This window comes from Clarias gariepinus, chromosome 6, assembly GCF_024256425.1.
Source record: "Clarias gariepinus isolate MV-2021 ecotype Netherlands chromosome 6, CGAR_prim_01v2, whole genome shotgun sequence".
Lineage (NCBI taxonomy): Eukaryota > Metazoa > Chordata > Actinopteri > Siluriformes > Clariidae > Clarias > Clarias gariepinus.
In genome coordinates this window covers 17,996,278-18,019,569 of record NC_071105.1, presented here as the reverse complement: position 1 = coordinate 18,019,569, position 23,292 = coordinate 17,996,278, and the positions used below count along the sequence as shown (strand labels likewise).

The following is a 23,292-nucleotide window of genomic DNA, read 5'->3' as shown; positions in this document are numbered from 1 at the left end:
GTTTTTTTTTTTTAAAGATCTGATTAGGAGTGACTATTTCACAAATTTGTTGTTGAACATTACAAATGACCTAAAATGCCTGGGGTTTGGCTTGCACCATGTGCAGTAAAGGCAGCCTCGTCTTGCATCGTATCAGCATGCCCCGAATGTGTGTGTGGGGTGTGTGTGTTATTTGGTTAGGACATGGGGAAGGGGCCCTGCTGGTTATCAGGCTTTAACATGAGCGGCCGCCCCAGGCACGCGCTGTTCTCTACCAGGAAACATACTCTGTTACCTTTGCCAGCTTTTCAGTCGGAGGCTTTTTATGAGCATGGTTTACATAAACAGCAGATTAATATTTTCATTGTCATTTTTGGTTGCCAGGCACTGTGAAAATAGCAAAACACATTTATATACAACCAATCTGGCAACTTCCCACATTTCTGTTTTTAATCACTCTGAATCTCTCAGCTCTTTACAAACAATTAAAGCTTTGTCTAGTGAATTCATATTTTAAGCATTATGAATCACGACCGTAAGGAATGTGAGCCTCTTTTATTCCGCTGGAAATGTGTCGTTCAGGTTTTTCTAGGCGAGCTGGAGGTAGCTGCATGACCTGCCGAGCAAAGATAAATAAGATTGAAAGTGTTTGTAAAGCTGCTGTGGTGTAATGGAGCCACAGTCTTAGCTTAAATAAACAGCCAATTTATTGTGCGTTCTCAAAAAGAAATTATGGCTGTTCGTGCAGCTTTGGAAGGAACATGGTGATCTCTCTTTTTTTTGTTTTTGTTTTTTGTCACGGTTAAATCTAATTGCAGGGTTTAGATCTAATGCTGAGATGTTAAGGATCTTATGTTAGAATCAAATGAACTTTTAGCAATATTACTGCGTGCTCTGTAGCATTTAAAGTCTCTTCCTCTTAATAGAGCTTACTTATGTTATTTCTTCTTCCCAGCTCCTAACAACCCACAGCCTTATGGTCTTTCCACTTCTCTATATTTATTGATATGATTTAATTTTATTGCACTCTCCTTTTGTTATTTCTACAATCTGACTGTTATGTTACTTCCTGTTTTCTCTCAAATCAATTTTGCCTCTTTTCCTGCTCTCCTTGTCACATTTACAGTAGAAGCGGAGTCAGACTTGAAATGTGTGCCAGGTTGATAAACCACAAGTAGAGTTTTATGCTGAATCATTGACATTCACATGCTCATCTGCTATATTAGCCTTGATATTTGCAAGCTATCTAAAAACAGTCACGTTTTCACTTCATAATGCCACAGTGCCTAATATCTGATTATTATTAGCAGAAAGCCATTTCAGTGTCTAGAAGCTAATAGCCTCATTTAATCCCACTTAATAGGATATTTTTTTCTTTTTAGTAACTTCCGAATGATCCCTAATGCATGGTTTTGCTAAGCATTTTGTCAGTGCTATATATTGACCCTGTAGTAACCCTGTATTTTATTATAATTTATCCCTGGTCATTGCAGATCAAATCTTGCTGATTTGATCCAAGGTCCTAGGACCTTCAGATTAGATTTGGTCCAATCTGGCTAATGTCTGGAGACACTCAGCATGGTGTTGTAAGATAATATAGACACTATATTTAGTGAAACACTCAAAGATGGCGACACTACACCACTGACCCAGCTCGTTTTATTGTCTCTGCCTGTTGTCACTGGCTGTCTTAGTGAGATAAAGTTTAGATTGGGTCATGAGAAGAGTCTCAGAGACATCCACTCTAACAACATTTTTACAGACATACAGTATACATTCCCCTTATACTGTATGTAATACTCCACATATTCTTTCCTTTTATGCTTTATATTTTTTTATTGCCCTTCCTTCCTGACTGGCTCAAATGAGATGTAATAACTATATCTGAAAAGATAAAATGAGTAATAGCAAAAGCATTTTGAAAGTAGATAATATTAACAACATGCTGTGTCACTTTAAAAGAAATTTAGATGTGTTTGTGTGTGTATTGTTGGTCACGATATGTCAGCTTATATAAACTTCAATCTATATCTCTGTCTATATCTGTCTAATCTAAAAACAGACAGTGAACAGAAGCAGAAAATCTTGTTGTACATCAGAAATCTTGATGTAGATTTAGATCCCTAATGAGCAAGCCAGAGGTGACAGTTGCAAAAAAAAAAAACTCCCTGAGACGACATGAGACAGAACTTTAACAGGAACCAGAGGCAAAAGGAAACCCGCACCATAGTTAGTTTTATCTAAACGAAAATTACTTTTCATCCAATTCAGAATGGATCACAAATCTCAGCTAAGTTTATTACTCTAAGTAAAACAAAAATCGTATATGAGTGTGTGACACAAGGGGGAAAAGATAGATGAAGCGATAATGAGACATGAATAAATGCAAAAACCCAAATGACTCAGTTCAGTTTCCTTGCATGAATAACATAGTGGTCAGTGACATAATTTTGCAAAAACAAACAGAAATAGTTTGTGGCTTTGCTGCACTGGGGATAACACCGCTGTGACATTTGCTTGTGTCTATCAGGTTTGTTAGTGGATCCGGACTTCTGTTTCTTACTGTGGGGAGTGTTGTCATTCTCTTGGAGTATTTTCAGATATCAAGCTTTAAAGTTTTTGTACTCAATAAAGCAGAATTGTACTATGCCTCTTAATTTTTTTTATAAAAAAGGGTTTTGAAAAACTGCATTTAATTTTGAAAAAACACCTTACATTATCTTGCCACAGTATAAGAAAATGTGAATAACTAACTCAATTTTGGCAAATTTTAATATCCTATAACATACTTATTCACTTATTCTCTATACCAATTATCCTGTAAAGGGTTAAAGGAAACCTATTCGAGAGGACTTGGGACACTAAGCAGAATGTCTATAGCAGGGCACACAAGCATGAACACGCACACACACACGCTACTGGAAATTTGGGAACGCAAACTATTCAAATTTGGACTGTGGAAGGAAATATGATATAACATTTGTCAATTATTGACTTGCACGTAAAATTCTTTTAACATCTTTGTTAAACAGCTTGTAGTCATTAATTATAAATGAATTATGAAGCAAATTAGTTGAGCCTCCACACCTCTCTGTAACTGTCCAGCTAAAATAAATAAATAAGATAGACAATTATGTGCTTTCAGTCACATTATGTATGATCACTGAAGAAACACACTTACTGTAGGAAAGGATCAAATTACGATTTATAACCATAATATGAAGGTTCCGTAAACTCAAAGTTGATTGTTAAACGAAATGGTGTTGTGCTTGTGATCTTGGATTACATACTATTACTTTTGACAGAAAAAGAATCAAGCAGTTTTATTGTACATTCAGGTAACCAGAAACTGAGACTGAGTGGAAAAGAAATTGGTCACATCAATAAGTCCACCAAAAGTTGGTGGATATTCAACACTAAAAGAGTTTACTGTGCTAGAAAAAAAAGAGGTCACAGATGCCATGTTCAAATCTTTCCTGTCTACGGTTACGTAGATAGGAAAAATTCTTATTTCAAGTAAATGACCCCCTGATTTAGCCTACGAGACAGTGCACATGCACAATATTCACTCCAGCTCAGAGCTCAAGTTAGATAAAGACACTTTGGAGTTGTCAGAGAAACTTTTCACACACATGCTGGGGCTCAGCACAGGTTTATTTTCTTCTTCTTCTTCTTCTTTTTTTTTTTTTTTTTGCTCTACCCCATGAACCTTATCTGTGGTTAGCATGTGCTCAGAGCAGGCAGGGCCTCATCCACACTCCCCCGATTAAACTTCCTCCAGAGCCCATGAGATGAGGCCAGACAGGTGCCTTTACTCCCACGTTTACACAGGACTCACGCAGAATACAATGCTGCACACCAGCATTTGTCAAGTTAATATCTATCTATCTATCTATCTATCTATCTATCTATCTATCTATCTATCTATCTATCTATCAAGTATTAAAAAGCATAATCACATAGTATTAAACAGTATTAAAAAGTTATCCTGACAGCTTACTTACTTAATAAGTCTAAATGTCAGCAAAACACATTAAACATATTTTTATTTTATTTACTGTTAATTCAAAAATATTGGCAAATTAAAAGATAAAATTCCATCGAATTTGTTTCAGATGACCATGTCCTATGGGAAGAATGTGTGGCTTTGGGGGTAAGCAGCTGTGTGTGTCTGATAAAATGAAATGGTGTCGTGCTTGCAATACATACTATTGCTTTTGACGGAAAAAGAATCATGTAGTTTTAGTGTACTTTCAGGTAAGTATACATTTAGTGTACATTCTGATAACATAACACACATGGATAAACAGAATAAATTTTTGGGCAAAGTTAGATTTGAAATTATGAAATAAAATTTCGATTTTTACTTATGAACCACTTTCGTATGAGCTGCTATGTTTAACAGGCTTTTTTGTTCCTTTATAAATCTAAAATTCATGCATGTGATAAAATGTGAATGTGCAACAGACTGGGGTAGATGAAAATTGTTTAAATTTTAAATAATTATCTTTGGCATCATTTGGAATTCACTTAAAATTAGTGCTTATGAATCACTCAGGGTAACATTCCATCACTTGCATACATACTGAAAGTGGGTGTTTATTTCTGTCATTGTTACAACAAGTTTACTGTGAAAGAAAACTGAAAGTCATCACAGAGTTAGGATTTCCTACTCATCTTATCAAACGCACAAATATAAACATACAACTGCTGTAATGTCCATGTAACTTGCAATCAAGAATATGTTTCTGCATGTTAAATATGAGGGACATACATGTTAAACCAGGACTTTTGATTGTGCACAATAACAGAACACAGTTATGAAAGTAAAAAAACTTTTATATCTAAAGGTTATAATCCCCTGCTATACTCATGCACTCATCATAGCGCTTAACGAATGCTCGGGTATGATCAAGGTATAAAATTTTCTCAGTACAGCAGAGCCTTTATCGGACTGCCTGCTTCATGTCTGAACCATTGGCCTCCCAGAAAGTCCTTTAATGACCCCAACATCAGGTCAGGACTGTATGGCAGATGTGGCAATAACTCCCTGTCGAGTTCCTGTAATGTGCAAGTGACGTGTTTGTAAATGATTGTGTGCGCAGTTCCCATAGACAGATGCATCTTCTGTAAGTTGGCAAGAAGTCAATCTGTCAATTTCTATTGAATGGCTATGGGAACAATTGCAGAGAGCTCCAAGCGACCCTGGTGGGATCATCATTCACCATATGGCCTTAGTTGAAATAGTTGCACCATAGAAATGTTTTATTGCGGATAAGAACCTCATCACAATGTGTTTGAAGTCATCTCTAAATGCCAGTTAGTTGTACGCCTGCATTCACAGAAAAGTTCATCACATGTGCTGGTTTGTCTTGACCATTTGTATGTATGCACACAGACAACACCAACTGGATGCACTAATTACTACAGTACCAAAAACACCTGATGCTACCAGTCAAACCACTATCTTCATGGTGCAATTACTTGATCATGCTAATACTGATCATGAATATATTTTAAAATCTGCTATTATTTAAGAAAATATATATATGTATAACTGATGATATGGTGATGCCATATGAAAGGAGATTTCCATTTAACTGTGTGATTTATTGATAGATTCCTGACTGCAGTGTGCATGATTCATAACAGTGTGAATATTTTCACTTACAGAAAGTTTTAAACTTATTAAAATTTTTGTCAGTTTAATTAACGTCTCAAGAAAGTTAAAAGGTTCGGCCTGTGAGGATACATTTGTAGCGGTTATAATGTAAACTTCAAATTCAAATTTATTTGTCACATACACAGTCATACACAGTACGATATGCAGGGAAATGCTTAAGGGAACTGCGTGACCTTAAATTAAAAATGATAAATGCTAACAGGAACTAACTTGTTTCACAGATTTTTCGAAAACATTAAATTTCATAATGTAGAATTAACAGGATGAACAAATATGTAAGTATGACATCTTATTAATTAACAAAATCAGAACTGTACTTGTGGAATAAAATCAAAACAACAATCAACTTTTCCATGATAATTGTGCCACAATGTTGTGGAAGATTGTCCCATGACAGTATAGTCCATTGTTTTTTTTAAATCCTTTGCATAGTGTCATTCTCTTACATCTATGCTTACAGACAGCATTAATTTGTGTTTAGAAGGTAAAGGTGTCAGATTTAGACAAACTGATAAATTTTTTTCTGTCCCTCGGCGGATTGATGTTCAAAAACAATACTACCAAAAATAGTACAAAAACCCAGATAGGACACACAAAGAGTTCCAAAAACAGCATTAAAATAGCACTAAAACACAATATAACTAACATAGTAAACACAACACGCAGTACAATCCTGACACAATTTGTGTGAGCACCGCAGAATATACATACAACCAAACATTATAGTGGCATTCCTGATTAACAGTGATGAGATTGTCTCCATCTTCCTGTCTTTACTGGATTCATTTAAAACATGTACATTGAACAATATTAGCCTAATTGTTGACAAAAACACCTAATTGTTGAGAGCTAATTTCAGTTCACATGATTAAACTTGGCTTTGTTTCCTTCAAGGTTCAAGGACAACCCAAGTGGGCTAAGTTAAAGAACAGTTTAAGGAGTAAACCTGGCAGGTTTTCTTTTTCTAAACAAAGACAACAAAAGAATCCCCTGAAGGAAAATCATGTTGCTGTGTTACACCATAACTGCTCACAAGAGCCAAAAGCATCTCTTCCTTGTTGCAATGCCAAAACTACATATCTCACTTTTTATCCAGTTCACTCTTTCATTTTCTCTCTATCTTCCTCCTGTGCACTTTCTCTTCTTTTTTTTTGTTCCCACCAACCCCACTCTTGGTCATTCCCTATTTTAGTCTGTCTCTCCTTATATTGCTTTTTTGGCTCTATATATTCAAACAAAAACCCCTACCCTCGCTTTACTCTGCAACAAACCGAAGCAAAAGGTAAAGCTTGTTCAAACAGACCGTTGCTGCGTTTCGTCTTTGACAAGGACCAGTGAGGCTGGGGATACTCCACTTACAGTACTTAAACACACACACACACACACACACACACACACACACACACACACACACACACACACACAGAGCAATTCCTCCACAGTGCTTTATAAGGACAGAGAGAAAAAAGCCCAGCCAGCACTAAATTTAGAACACTTCTGTTGTGCCTCTGTTTCCCCTCTCTCTCTTTCCTTCCATTCCTTTTTCTCCTCCCTCTCTTCCTCACTTTCTCTCAGTGGGTGGCAAAGAAAAGAGCACATAACTGATGGTGATGATGATAATAATAATAGTCTACAAGATAATAGCCAGGCTAGTAGAAGGCATCTCAGCATTCCATGGTCTACACAGCATGGGAGCATCGGCATTATCTCCACACAAAAACCTGGAATCTGAAGCTTGTGTTTGGACTTAACCTAGATGTAAGACATACGATCACTACTACATTACTGATCACTTCTTGTGCTGTATCTGTCAGGGTTTTATGGATGCACATTGACAATATCTCCAACATATTGCTTGAAGACTTGTATTAGTGTGGACATGAATGACGGGAATAAAGAGAGCAACACTTTCAGCATCTTGCAGACCCTAATCTAACAGTCTCACTTTTCCTATCTTACGATGATTATCTGTCTGTCAAGGTGACATGAGCCATGTAAGCCAAATATACTGCAAAGCAAACAAATGATTTAAAGAAGTGGCAAAAAATCAGCTGGAACAAACCTTCAAGTTTCCTTTATCTGTGTCTCATTACCCTGGTGACACTAACAAACCACAGTTGTGTGTTGGTTGGAAACGGTAGCTGGTCAACTGCTGCCAGTTCTGTTTTCAGTTCACATGCACATGCACACTCACACACATACACATGCACACACTAATATTATGGAGTACACCATGTAAGGGGTTTTTAAGAAGCTAGGAGATTTTAAGACAATTGTGTTATCAAGAAATAAGAGACAAGTATGTGGCAGAGATATGCATTTCCTCAAGGAGCGATTACTATGGAATCATTTTCTTTTAAAGGGAACACAAAGGAAGACAATGACATTAAACTGAGGGTGTACAAATCAAGCACTTACTGGATTCTAGTTGTCTAAATTAGCTGGATTTTGAGGTTTGACTCAGTTGTCATGGAAACCTTACTGTAAATTGGGTTGGCAAAACATGGGTTTTCTTGATCTTTTTCAAATGTAATTTTGAAACCAGTGTTTTCGCACTATGTGTTTAAATAAAACACAGTCACCTCCTATGCACATGAATTCACTCCATGATCAATCAACCAGTGCATATTTTTTCCCATATATATATATTTGTATATGTATTTGTATGTATATATATATATATATATATATATATATATATATATATATATACAGTCATGTGAAAAAATTAGGACACCCTTTGAAAGCATGTGGTTTTTTGTAACATTTTTAATAAATGGTTATTTCATCTCCGTTTCAACAATACAGATAGATTAAAGTAATCCAACTAAACAAAGAAAACTGAAGAAAAGTCTTTTCAAGATCTTCTGTAAATGTCATTCTACAAAAATGCCTATTCTAACTGAGGAAAAAGATAGGACACCCTTGCCCCTAATAGCGAGTGTTACCTCCTTTGGCTGAAATAACTGCAGTGAGACGGTTCTTGTAGCCATCTACCAGTCTTCGACATCGGTCTGAGGAAATTTTACCCCACTCCTCAATGCAGAACTTTTTCAGCTGTGAGATGTTTGAGGGGTTTCTTGCGCGTACAGCCCTTTTCAAGTCACCCCACAGCATCTCAATGGGATTCAAATCTGGACTTTGACTTGGCCATTCCAGGACTCTCCATTTCTTCTTTTTCAGCCAATCTTTGGTTGATTTACTAGTATGTTTTGGGTCATTGTCATGTTGCATGGTCCAGTTCCGCTTCAGCTTTAATTTTCTAACTGATGGTCTCACATGTTCTTCAAGCACCTTCTGATACACAGTAGAATTCATCGTGGATTCTATGATGGTGAGCTGACCAGGTCCTGCTGCAGCAAAGCAGCCCCAAACCATGACACTTCCACCTCCATGCTTCACAGTTGGTATGAGGTTCTTTTCTTGGAATGCTGTGTTTGGTTTACGCCAAACATGTCCTCTGCTGTTGTGTCCAAATAATTCAATTTTGGACTCATCTGTCCAAAGAACATTATTCCAGAAGTCCTGGTCTTTGTCAACTTTATCTCTGGCAAATGTCAGTCTGGCCTCGATGTTTCTCTTGGAAAGCAAAGGTTTCCTCCTTGCACACCTCCCATGCAAGTTAAACTTGTACAGTCTCTTTCTGATTGTAGAGGCATGTACTTCTACATCAACAGTAGTCAGAGCCTGCTGTAGTTCTCGAGATGACACTTTAGGGTTTTTGGAGACCTCTTTTAGCATCTTGCGGTCTGCTCTTGGGGTGAACTTGCTGGGGCGACCAGTCCTGGGCATGTTGGCAGTTGTTTTGAAAGCCCTCCACTTGTAGACTATCTTCCGGACAGTGGAATGGCTGATTTCAAAATCTTTTGAGATCTTTTTAAATCCCTTCCCAGACTCATAGGCTGCTACAATCTTTTTTCTGAAGTCCTCTGACAGCTCTTTTGTTCTCACCATGGTGCTCACTCTCACTTCAACAGTCAGGAGCACACCAAACTAAATGTCTGAGGTTTAAATAGGGCAAGCCTCATTCAACATGCAGAGTAACGATCTACTAATTATGTGCACCTGGTGTGATATACCTGTGTGAGATCTGAGCCAATTTAAGAGGGAATACATGTGAGGGTGTCCTATCTTTTTCCTCAGTTAGAATAGGCATTTTTGTAGAATGACATTTACAGAAGATCTTGAAAAGACTTTTCTTCAGTTTTCTTTGTTTAGTTGGATTACTTTAATCTCTCTGTATTGTTGAAACGGAGATGAAATAACCATTTATTAAAAATGTTACAAAAAACCACATGCTTTCAAAGGGTGTCCTAATTTTTTCACATGACTGTATATATATATATATATATATATATATATATATATGTATGTAATTCTCTCTCTCTCTCTTTTACTGATAAAAGGCAGTAAAGGAGTAACTTAATATATATATATGTATAATATAGCCATATCCATGTCTATCCATATGATAAAGGAGAGATTTAGAGATTTGTACTAATGAGATATTCTGACTGTGGTTATTTACTGTCACACAAGCCCCAGCTCACAGTGTTTTTCTCTGCCTCGGCAACATCCACACGTTACTCTTTTACTGCCTTTTATCATCAGCCCCTCATACCTCATAGTTTGGCAGTGACTTTATGAAAATAAGGCTTGCACAAACACCCATTCATGCTGTCGCTCACACATATATTATTTGTCTGGAAACAAGTGCAGTCCCATGGTCTCCAAAAACTGCAGGGCCTAAAGAAACCTGCCCTATTAAAAAAAAAGCAAAATTGTTATTTGCATGCCTTGTCAAATTAACTGGGAAGCACACAAACCCTTCAACTGCCATTCAAATTTGAATGCAAATCATATTCAAATGAGGGCCAATGAGGAGAGGGTTAAAAGGTGTGGCCTACAAACCACCTCTGGTTGGATTACTCATTATTCATGCAATAGAAAACAAAGAAAGGGATAGAAAAAGGGGTAGAGATCATGTTGAGAGAGAGAGAGGAGGGTGGGTGTGCTTCCTTGAATAAAAAAAAAGGGAAAATATGTAGGAAAGGCAAATGTGGAAATCAGAAAATAAGGTTGCCAAACTGTTTTTGATGTTTTTGTGGTTTCTGTCTATTTAAATGGTCATGCAGGAACACACACACACACACACACACACACACACACAGAGAGAGCTCCAGTTTATTCCCCAGTACAACCCAGCTCTGGCAATGACAAACTATGACATCACGATTGTTGAAACATTCAATTTCAGACAATAGGGCTCTGTGATTACAAGACATGGGGAGTGACCTTCCTTACACAGAGGGCTCTCTCTCTCCCTTTCTCTCTGTCTTACTTTCTATGTTTCTCTCTCGCTCCCTGGAATGCAAGGATGGAGGTGGAGTAGGAGGAAAACTGGAGATGTTTCTCTCAAGCTCTCATACAAAGGTCCAATACACAGTCTTATCATCATACATCCACTCTAACATGTACATACAGAGCCATAGCTACATAGTGTGCATACATTATGTTGTGGTGTAAAAACTATATACATCCACACACAGACTTAAGATCCACAAAGCCATACATTTCCTCGTAGTCATCTACTGATAATTAGCAGTAACCATTAAGCAGAAAAACAGACAACTCAGTACTATTATTAAACATTTTTTTTTCTGATTTATCATCAGTTCTTCAAGCTTCCTCATATGAATAGGCCATGAACCTGCCTTAAATATGTACTAGCTATAACCACATATGACATATGACACTTCACACATATACATAAAACAAATACACTAGCTTTTAGTTAGCAGGAGATTGAAGTCTTAAGGTGGCTATGATGCAAAAATCTCTCTCTCTCTCTCTCTCTCTCTCTCTCTCTCTCTGTCTGTCTGTTGAAACACCTGTGCTACAAAAGCAGGTGAGTAGAGTAGTAAGAAATAAAGTCAACAAACCCCTTATTATGATTCTATCACTCAAAAAGGAGAAGCTCAGACTCAATAGGAAATTTGGCTGTCTGTTATTTTACATTTTAAAGACAAGCAAACAATACACAGGCAAAGCACTAATGACTGGGCCTGAGGCTCCTAACAAGCTATTCATCTTTTCTGCCCATTTTAAACAAAAGGTGAATATAGCCTTTTTTATGTAAAATTTACAGAAAAAACATACTTTGTAGGTAGCCGTCCCCTCACATTCTTTCATTCTCGTCTACTGATCAACATTCAGTCTAAGCCACCTTTCCCTGGCATTTCAGGCTCTAGGTTCTGTCCAGTCCCTGTGTTCGCCTCCATGTGAAACTCTGCTACTTCTTCACCGTCTGACCTCTGGCATAAATATCACTTGCTACCTTACACGATCCTTAATAGCCCATGGAGTTTGCTTTGTTTACTCGTTGTCCATATTCTGAATGTATCTGGCAAATCCATGTCTCTGAGGAATAAACCCAAACATAAATCCTAATATGGAATATGAGACTTGACTTTATTTATGTACTATCTCTTACTCATGTATCTGTGAGAGTGGGGTTCTCTTGTCTCTTGGAAAGTACCTAGTAGTAACATTATTATTTTTTTAATTACTAGATTTAGGCTATGGATTTAGTTCTGACTTTAGTACTATTGGGAATTACATTGATAATTAGAATGCACAGTATTAAAATATTTAAAGTACTGTAATATATAACAACAATAGAATTTGTTAGCATGTCAATTGTCCTACTAGACCTACTCCAGAGCGTAGGGTTGTCAAAATAATTGGCAAATGGCGCCATCTAAAGGAAATCCTCATATTGCATTTGGAAGCAAGAACTGTTTCTATTCAAGAAATAGACATACAGAAGCTATGATAATGGTTTGTTAATTTTAATGAGATATTTCCCATGAAGACTTCATGAACTGTAGACCTGTTACATTTATTGTCTTACACTTATTGCCTGACCAATCACATTCATATGTGCTCAATAAACTTCTCATTCTAGATGTAGTTTTTCTTAACTGTTATAATAACCATTTCTTTTCTGGGAAGTCTTGATTAGGTTTGGATTTGGGGATTTGTTCATTCTGCCACAAGAGCATTAGTCATGCAGGTCATGCACTGAGACCTGGTTGAGGTCAGGCCACTCAAGGTCTTTTACATCAACCCTGGCAAACCATGTCTTTATGGACCCTGTGTTGTGCTTACTGGAATTTTCATGCTAGATCATGACTGGCCTGGGTCAGCACACAAACACAATCTGTGGAATTTTGTTTTTCCAACTTTAAGACAACAGTTTTAGAAAGACCTATATATGAGTGTGAGGTCAGTTGTCTACAAAACTATAGACGTGCGGTACAGTGCACTAGCTGAAGTACCCAGCGTTGATGGGAAAAGAGTTGGTAGAAATAGTTAAAAGGTTTAAGCTTAAAACAAGATGATCAGCTTTAATGTAACCAGTGATATTATTATTTCAGATTGAAGCCCACGTGTCTGCCTGCAACAAAGATGAACACCTCATATTTTTAACAGTTATTTCTTAAAATTCATTATATGGTATTGGTTTTCACTGAATTGGTGGCTAGTTTTTAAAAATACTGTCATTGTATCTTATTAAACTCTCCAATGTATAACACTAAAAAGATGCAAAGATAGCATTAAAAAAGAGCGAGTTCTTACCAAAGTATTATAAAGACAAAACCTTTCTTTTATTTATATAGACATAGTGCCTCCCCGCGAGATGGCGCTCTAGACCACATCAAGCCGACTGAAATACATTTTAGGCGCTTCGTCCATCTGGCACATACAGTAACTGCTCATAACTTCACTTCTACTCAAAAGTTTTGTCACTGTGGCGCAGGTTTAGCTTTAGGCAAAAAGGCATTTAGCTTTAGGCATTAAGTTAAAATTTTTAAAATTTTAAAAATGTTCGTAAAATTCTGTCAGACGGATACAGCGGAAAAAAATTCTTAGACTGGTTTCGGGTCTTCCAGTGTATGAAACATCAATAAATCATTGAAAGAGCGAGTTCTGAACAATGTACAGACAAAACCTTTACAAGACAAAACAGACAAAACCAGATATAAATAATATATGTATATAAATTATATATGCATATAAATTATATATATATATATATATAAATTACCAATAAAATATAAATAAATTGTAAATGTAAATTTATTAAATAGAAACCGTTCTACTTGTAGCCTCATGCTAGCTTTGTCGATGCTACCATTTCCAGAAACTTCTGCTCACTAAACATCATTTCTGTTCATGTATTAGGTGTTCTCTAATTTAAGTAGTAGTAGAAATTTATGGGGGTAGGTGTTCCATGGTTAAGGTGTTGAACTGCTAATCAGAAGGTACCAGGTTCAAGACCCCACAGCACTGGACTGCCACTGTTGGACCCTTGATCAAGGTCTGTCACCCCAAGTGGTCAGATACAATCAGGTGTTGAGCTGGCAACCAGACCCTGTAAGTAACTGGAGCCCAGGAGATTTAGGGCAACCTGGAAAATGTGCCAATCCATTGCAGGGCACACACACATTTACATACACATTCACACACCATGGGCAATTTGGCTTGATCCGCATGTTTATGGACGGTGGGAGGAAACCTACAAAGCGCAGGGAGAACATGCAAAAAGACCGGAGGTGGGAATCAAACTCGGACCCTGGAGATGCAAGGTGACGGTGTTTACCACTAAGCCAACACGCTGCCTAGCAGTAATTTCTTTTGTCAGTATTTTAATATGCAAGTTGTCTTGTGTGTCCAAGTAATGTTCTATCACTGTAAATTATAATTTTTTCTGACCATATTTTTCCATGAAAATGACAGTCACGGTTCACCACTATTTTTCCTAGTTTTTGTGTCCAATTCAAGTAATTAACTCTCTTTAATCTCTATCTTTTCCAGGACTACAGGGTGTCTTCCACCATTGCTGTTGAAGAAATGAGACGCTGCATCAGGTAAAGTTAAAAGAATTTGTGCCAGCTGATCCCATGCATCTAAAGGGCTCTAAATAAGATAAGGAACTTGAAGCTAATAAATAACATTCCAGCTGGCAAAAGTGGTTTACCAGCTTGGCCAGTCATCTGTGCTTTTGCAGACCAATACTGCAGATGTTTTTTTTTCTCAGCCAACATTGTAGTGTTGCAGATGCTGCAAATCATGATATCTATGAAGTTATTTTATTATATTATAGGTAAAATTGTTTTGTAATTTTCTTTACTGCAATAAACAATAAAAAAGAGAAGGATAAGGACAAGGATACACATGAATTACCATAAAGGAAAGACAACATACCATAAAGTATTAAACAAGGTGTAAGGACACAAGAGCATAGTTATGAGATATAAAAAAATGTGAGAAGTTACCAAGAGACACATCTTCTGAAATTAACAATCATGTTACAGAAATGTTGACGTCTGTTGTTCTTTTTATTATGTCTACTTAGAGATTTAAGAAGTGGGGCCATTTACATTATTAATAAAATAATATAATTAACTAAAACATGTTCAAAAGGTTTATTTAAATGTATTGTAAAAATGTTTTGAATGTTTGTACCGAGTGACACTGCAGCTTACGTCAGGTCAGGGCCTTGACGTGTATCGCGAGCACGCGCGTTTCAGTCTTCTCAGTCCGTCGACAGGGAAAAGATGGCAGCGTCCGTGTGCAGGTTCGGTGGAGCCGTGGGTCAAGCTCTGGCTAAAGCTCGTAGTGTAAGTAAATTATGTGTCCAGTTTTTCGAAAACATTTTAGGAGCTGTCAATAAACTGTTGGAGGCTAAAAGCGGGTTAACGGCGTGTGAACAAGACGTTTGTCATTCACATGACATCCGTTGGTCCTCGACTATTTTGAAAACCATACTAACAAGTTTAGTTGTAGAGTACATTAAAAAGAATAAAACAACCAAACACCAACTGCGGGCTTTAACTGTTTCGAAATATTCTTGAGTACGATTGTGTGTGTGTGTGTGTGTGTGTGTGTGTACACATTATTCGGATAGCTGAAGAACACCGGACTGGTTAGCACAGTGGCTAGCGGCTCGGTGTAGCTAATGCTAGCTAGCAACGTTAGAAGGTCAACAAATCCGCCGGCTGGTTTCATACTGGTTTCGGTGTCGCCATTGTGAGTCTGCTATGGGTCTGCAAAATGAATAGCCGTGTTTTTGCGTTTGGGTTAAAGACTAGTGTCAGGTGTGTGCAATACAGACCGCTCACAAGGTCATACCGCACGACCGGGCTAGCTGACATGGAGCGCTAGCGCACAAGCGAAGCCTAATTTCAGCGAAGCCTAATCTGTAGCCATGATATTATGCATTAAAACTGAATATCCCTTTAGATACAGAGTTTTTAAACATTTAAATTAACAGTGCATGCGTTTGTACATGTTAAATACTCTATCCAGGGCAAAGTATAAAGTACGTGTACATACCCTGGGAATTGTTTTCTTATAGACTGCAACTGATACAATTTCAATCTGGCCAGCAGAATAGTAAGAATTTTCCTTATCTGTTTAACCAGTCTCAGGACAGTACTGATATTATGTCGATCATGTTTAAGTGTTTGTTTTTCTCTGTCTCTATAGCCAGTTCTGCTTTCTTTGAGACGAGGACAAGCAACTGTGTCTTATGCCCAAAGCCTGTTGAGTGCTCCAGAGACGCGGGTGACAACGCTGGAGAATGGACTGAGAGTGGCATCTGAGACGACCGGTCATGGCACCTGCACTGTGAGAAATGTTTTATTTTTTAGCTGCTATACAGAAATGATTACTTTTAAGGAACATAAGTCAAAAAAAACAATGCAAAAATACAAAAATGTGCAGTAAAAGTCATTTAATTGTAAAATATGGTCAAATCCTGTTCGTATTCTACACTGGTGTTTACACCTTTGCTTATATCCTAGGTTGGCTTGTGGATCAATGTCGGTAGCCGATATGAGTCTGAGAAGAATAACGGTGCTGGATTTTTCCTGGAACACTTAGCTTTCAAGGTACAAATAGGTTATATTTTTAATTTTATATGTAGTAACTTGACCGTGCTTTTTTTATCACAATAATTGTTTCTGTCAATTTTAGGGCACAAAGAAGCATCCCCAGGCTGCCCTTGAGCAAGCAGTAGAGTCAATGGGAGCTCATCTTAGTGGATACACTTCTCGCGAACACACTGCCTATTACATGAAGACTCTTTCTAAGGACCTACCAAAAGGTGGAATGAGAATGCAGATTTTAATTTACAGGGTGTCCTTGAATTTTCCCTACTGGGAGAAAATTTCTTATCAACATGTCGGAATTCCAGAATTCTTTATATGTAGCTTACTTAAACTTGTATAAATAAACTACGTATAAAGAATTTACTTTGATAGTTATGTTACCTTTGTAGTTGCCATGCACTAATAAAACTCTGTATATATCCCAGCGTTTTATTAGTGCATGAAAACTATTAAGGTGGAAAGTTTTTTTTTAGTATGCTGGATCAATGATTGCCTGCTTTGCGTCATTGTCACTGCTAAAACTTGGGCCTCCTAGGAACTGTTATTGTCCAAACATGTAAAAATCGAAGGTTAGGACTGTACAGGAGATGTGGAATTAACACCCAGCTGAATTCCTGTAATGTGCAAGTGGTGCAATGGGCAGTATGAGGTTGTGTACCTTTGGTGATTAAACCAGGCCATTTTTTTTTTTCCTGAACATGTTATACTTCCCAACTACGATTGTTCATGAGCGCAAATGCAGTGGGATTCTAACCACCTCTGGAGATTATAATTATTGGACGTATGGCCTTCTTTAAAACGGTTTCACCATTCAAAGATTTCAAAGATGTCCTTTTCATGACATTTACATGACTTTATGAGTTTGAAAGACGACTACATGAGAGTTTACAAACATGTAAATCATGTAAAAGTAGCCTGATTAAACTGTGTATGCATGCAGTGCTGTATTTATTTATATGCCCACAGAGAACAGTGTAGCTTGCAAAAAGGTAGGAAAGATCATAAATCATGCTCCTGATTAAGTTTCCCGAATATTAGCATTCAGGCTAGGAATGTTTGTTTTTGGCACTAATTTAGATAGTAGCCTTGCATTATGTTGGAGTAATGTTTTCTGTTATCACATTGACTGCCAATGTTGTGTGTAGCTGTGGAGCTCTTGTCTGAGGTGGTGCAGAATGCATCTCTGAGTGAGGCTGAGATAGAGCAGCAGAGAGGAGTGGTGCTCAAGGAGCTGGAGGAACTGGAGACCAGTCTGCAGGATGTCTGCCTGGATCTGCTCCACGCCACTGCATTTCAGGGCACACCCCTTAGCCGGAGTATACTGGGACCCTCTCAGAATGCCAGGTATATGCAAACACACAGGCAAAAGTCAAGAGTATTGTGTTTGTTGTGTAGTTAACTAAATCTCTTGATCTGTAAGGACTTTGACACGTCAGGATCTGGTGGAGTACGTCAACAGTCACTACAAGGCTCCTCGCATGGTGCTGGCAGCTGCAGGAGGTAGTGTACAAATCTCTGCTTGTTATTTGGGTCATTTTAAGAGCTATATTTTACCAAAGCTCATTATTCTTTGTAAATAAGAATAACTTAGGCAATAATAAAAGAGACATTTCTGTGTGTAGTGATGATATTACATCCAGCAGTAGGGCTAGACAATAACATGGGTTTATTATGTTCTTTAGCTGGTTATCAACTGCAGTAAAATCACTGAATAAAAATGTTAACATTTTCCAACATAAATGATGCCATAAATTTTTTAAAATTTGATCCTTCTAATGGAGTCTATACTCTTGATGGCTATCTTGGCAAAAAGGGTTTGTACAGTTATGAACATCCTGCAATTTAAAAATCATGAACGAATCAAAGTTTTGGAAAAGTCATGGGATTTTTGGAAATTATTTTTTTAATCAACGGGTTGTGTGTAATGTCTGTGCATGCCTGTGTGCGGGTATAAGCATGTGTAAAGGTACGATGGTGTTACATCCAACTACACCACCTTAGATAACCAACAGGCTTCAAAACCAATAAAAAAAAAAAAAACAATTCTGTAAACTTTGCACTGAATGGCACATCCATATCCAAAGGATGATTGCAAGATTACAGCTGGTTCCTTAACACTTTGTTCATAACGATGCTTTGCAGTGAGGATCACAGAACACAGTACTTCACTTCTCCGTGGATAGGTGAAACAGAAGTCATAAAGTACTGGAAATTTGGTTTTCAAAAAATGTGATTCCGTCATAAGCACAGGCTCCTGTCTGCTTTAAATTATTTGAGGCCCATCTGACAAAAAGATTTACCAAGCTGTCATTCAAATCTAAATTTTGACTACCAGTATTGCTAGCTTCATTAACTTGAGCAATACATGAGTAATACAGCTGGTATGTTGAGCATTACATGTGGCTACATTCATATTTTTGCTACCATCTTGGCATGCAAGTATCCAATGTTTTCATATTTAAGACAAAAAAAAAACACAGTAAATATGTAATTAAAGCACCAAAAAACTTTGTTAAAAGCTGAGTAAAATGGTTCACATAGGGTAGAAGTAAAGTATCAGTTAAAACCTGCCAAAAGCTGGATGGAAATATAGTTATGTAACTATAGTGATACTGTATATGATCAGTGATTTGCTTTCTGTTGTAGGTATAAACCATGAGGAGTTGGTGAGTCTGGCCAAGCAGCATTTAAGTGGTGTTTCCTTTGAGTATCCGGACGATGCTGTTCCTCTGCTGTCCCCTTGCCGCTTCACTGGCAGTGAGGTGAGAATTGTATACATGTGGGGGAAAAATTGTTGTGTGTGGTCAATTGGAATCCTTCCTGTATTTAATCATTTAAAACATGATATTGAAATTCAGTTTAATGTATAAAAAGTTTATATATTTATATTATTTGATTCTTTGCTAGTACATTGTTTTTGTGCCCTTTAGGTCCGAATGCGTGACGATGCCATCCCCCTGGCACACGTTGCCATTGCAGTAGAAGGAGCTGGGGCTGCCAGTCCTGACATTGTGCCACTCATGATTGCTAATTCCATCATCGGCAACTATGATGTCACATTCGGTGGAGGCAAGGTTAGTTGCAGTGTATCAATCTTGTAAAGTTGCTTGTAACGAATGTTTGGTTACAATTTGAATTAATTCTATTTGTCCAGATCACTATCATTAAATATACTTTTAATATACCTTAGTGCTTATGGGGCTTTTAAATCCGGTGTCGATGAATATTAATGATATTTGCACTAAACTGTAAAATTTGTGTGTTTGTAGCACCTGAGCAGCCGCTTGGCAAGCCTGGCTGTAGAGGGCAACCTTTGCCATAGTTTCCAGACTTTTCACTCCAGCTACAGTGACACTGGACTGATGGGGATCTATTTTGTCACAGACAAACACAAGATCGAGGACATGATGCACTGGGCTCAGAATGCATGGTAAGTTAATGCTTGTGCCATGTTCAAGGAGAGTCATGTCATTACATCCGCATATGTCTCTACTTTCCCTAGTGGCAATGCTATTGTATATAATGCTAAAAAAATGCCATTGGCAGGCACAACAAACACAGTGGAATCTTTTGGGGTACATTTGAGCTGTTTGTTGCATTTTGAGTCCATTAGACATTGGAGCTTTCAAATAAAAATATTGTTTAATCTATAAGATTTTTCTTGTCTGTAGGAACCTTTGTAGGTTTGGCAAGTTTGCAAATTTTTGCCCTTTTACTCTTATCTTTTTTTTTCTTCTTTTTTTTTAAACCACAGGATGAACTTGTGCACCACAGCGACTGAGAGTGATGTGGCCAGAGCAAAGAATGCTCTAAAGGCCAGTTTAGTAGGGCAGCTGAATGGTAAGACACACAGTTATAGTTGCATGCACACACACAACTTAAGTTAAATTGTAAATACAACATTAAAGGCCAGTTTGATGCCTCTGAAAATAATTTAATTAAACTTATCTATGTAAAAGAAACTTGTATAAAAAGCAATGAATAGTAATAAAATAAACACAGCCAAGATTTAATGTGAAAACCTTGTTTTTAAAAAACAAAAATTACGGAGCACCCTGAAGAATGTTGCTTTCTTTACAGCCATGCACATATAATCTTCTGTAAGGTTATATATTTATTAATTGTAAAATGATGAAATATTGTGTATATTTTACTTAACATTACAGGTACCACACCAACCTGTGATGACATTGGCAGGCACATCCTTAACTATGGCCGTCGCATCCCATTAGCTGAATGGGATGCCAAGATTGATGTAAGCCTACCCTCCTGACAGGGAATAAAATTGTTACCGTAATTATTATTATTATAATAGAATAAATGTTGTTTTTAGGCTGTGACACCCAAGATGTTGCGTGATGTTTGCACCAAGTACCTCTATGACAAGTGTCCTGCTGTGGCTGCTGTTGGTGAGTTTGTTTTTTTTGTTGTTGTTTTTTTCCCTTAGATATATAACACTCGTTGTTGTTGTTTTTTTGGGAACTGTTTAAGACTCAGTGTGATTCTTTCTGTCCTTCAGGTCCAATTGAGCAGCTTCCTGACTACAACAGAATGCGCAGTGCTATGTACTGGCTTCGGCTTTAAATGCTTATTGAATTTCATCTGAATTCCTGTTATCTTTCCTTGTTTTATATTCTGCTCCCCACTTTGCTAACAGCCCCCACCCACACCTTTCATTACTTACGTTCCTCCCATGTATGTACAATGAAAATTCATCCCTTTTGTTCCACAGTGTGTGACTTGTTCCCCAACTCAGTACTGTTCCAACCTATTAGTGTCTGTTTAAGAACCAACTACACTGAAACTGATTTGGGTTTGGTGATGCATTTTCCTTCAGAAAATAATGTAAAATAGAGGCAGAGAAGGTTGGCAGGAGGGAGCAGAATACATTTGGACGATAGGTGCAGGAAAATTAAATCCAACGTCATAAACAGCGGAGGTATTTATGAAATAACGTGATGTTTTGTTTCTGTCTTCTATTGTACATAACAGAAGCTCCCATTCTGAATTCCAATAAAATACTGTAAACACCAAGGTATGGCTGATTTAAAGATGTCTCTTTATTTTCTTTTTACACATTATATTCATACAACCAGGATTTTCTTCATTCTTTAAAATGTAACTGGGTCAGAATTGTGTGGGAGAGCAATGTAGTGCGACGGAAAGCTTTATAGCAGCAATGTGTAGTCATGCAATCTGTTTTTCACCATAGCAGTCTCAAATACAGTATGGCTTAGTGCAGTAATGCTCAACTCCAACCTACCAACTTGCTCTCCATTATTACATGAGCCTTGGTAAAGCAAAGGTAAAATTGGCCTGAAGTCTAGTGTTTTTGGCTATAGCAAATGTGTCTTTTGTAAATATTTTAAACTACACACTTCAATGTAAAAGTTGGGTTATTTTTGTGTGCCGTTTTAAATAAAGTTTAACAAAGTTATAAGAACATTTTTAATTGGAGAGCGGCATCCAGACAATTCTCTCCTCCCTGACCGTTACTCAGGCACAGTTTTATCTAGTTTCCAGTTCCATACTCCCATAAACTATATTTGATTAGATGATTTAATAATAATTAAAATTGGTTGTGTATCAAAAGCATTACAGGGTTAACTTGGGTGTGAGATGATATATGAGGGTGAGTCAAAGATTATCCACACTGGTTATATTAAAACAAATGTTAGCTGTCTTATTAGTGCTTTGTTTCCCCAGTCACTACTGTGCAGGTGTAAACCTGTGGCATCATTTCATTTGTAACTGCGATGTGTGCAGTGGATGTCCCATTTGTGATCTGCACAAAATAAGAGCAGAATGCAGGGATTGTTTTTTGGTGGTCTTAAGGTGTACCTGGTGCCATTATTTATCAAAGACGCTGTGTGCGGTCTGAAGACAGTGTTTTGTCATGACATGTCTATGAATGTATAATGAAGTTCAAGAAAGGTTGCACAAGTATTTACCCATTAAGTAGCCGGATGCCCATCCATGTCTGTTGACAAACATCTGCACACTCCTGCCCACACTATTGATACTTGCAATAAATAAATACACAGCAATGAGACGAGGTCACACTTTTTAAGCAATCCAAATGTTTACATTACTGATTACATCTTTTAATAACAGAATTTATATTCAATACTGGATTGCATTTCCTCAGTGTCCACCCCACGCAGTCACTTTTATAGAGCTGATGTCATTATGCTGATTAAATATCAATGAATAGCATTGAGTCACATCAAAACACTGTGTTTTTGTTTGTGACCATGTTTGCCATCAGTTCAGTTTATCATCAGCATTGAGCATGAATGTCTCTTAAGACACCACGCATGGCTGCACACTGTCATCAACGTATGATAATTTTTTTTTTTTTTTTTTTTATCGAGTTGAAGATAGAGTTGAAGCCATTAGGAAGTGTCTTTTCCAGGATCTAGAGTGCATTCTAAATGAAGCGAATATACACAAGCTCATCTGTGATACACTATGTCAAAAAGTATGTGGACACTTGACTATCACTCATGTGGGTCCAAAAGATACAGCGCTTTGCAGAAGTATTCATACCCCTTAAACCTTTCCACATTTTCTCACATAACAACCAAACACATAAATGTATTTTATTAGGATTTTATGTGATAGACTAAAACATGGTGGCACATAATTGTGATTTAGAAAGAAAATGATAAA

At 37.3% G+C, this 23,292-nt stretch overlaps 1 protein-coding gene across 1 annotated transcript; it reads left to right on the top strand.

Annotated features, from left to right (window-relative positions):
- The first annotated feature begins 15,216 nt into the window (after positions 1-15,216).
- On the top strand, positions 15,217-21,654 carry LOC128527232 (cytochrome b-c1 complex subunit 1, mitochondrial). The gene is made up of 13 exons (XM_053499617.1): positions 15,217-15,348; positions 16,217-16,357; positions 16,534-16,620; positions 16,706-16,835; positions 17,766-17,964; positions 18,041-18,120; positions 19,267-19,382; positions 19,551-19,694; positions 19,890-20,050; positions 20,375-20,460; positions 20,787-20,875; positions 20,954-21,029; positions 21,140-21,654. Exons 1-13 carry the CDS (start codon positions 15,286-15,288, stop codon positions 21,202-21,204), a joined length of 1,437 nt encoding a protein of 478 aa, XP_053355592.1. The 5' UTR covers positions 15,217-15,285; the 3' UTR covers positions 21,205-21,654.
- The last annotated feature ends 1,638 nt before the right edge of the window (positions 21,655-23,292 follow it).

Bases quoted from the DNA above. Each gene is read 5' to 3' on its own strand.
- LOC128527232 (XM_053499617.1), top strand. From the start codon at position 15,286: ATGGCAGCGTCCGTGTGCAGGTTCGGTGGAGCCGTGGGTCAAGCTCTG. The intron at 16,621-16,705 runs GTACAAATAGGT...TGTCAATTTTAG, and splicing joins TGGAACACTTAGCTTTCAAG to GGCACAAAGAAGCATCCCCA. The intron at 19,695-19,889 runs GTTAGTTGCAGT...GTGTGTTTGTAG, and splicing joins TCACATTCGGTGGAGGCAAG to CACCTGAGCAGCCGCTTGGC.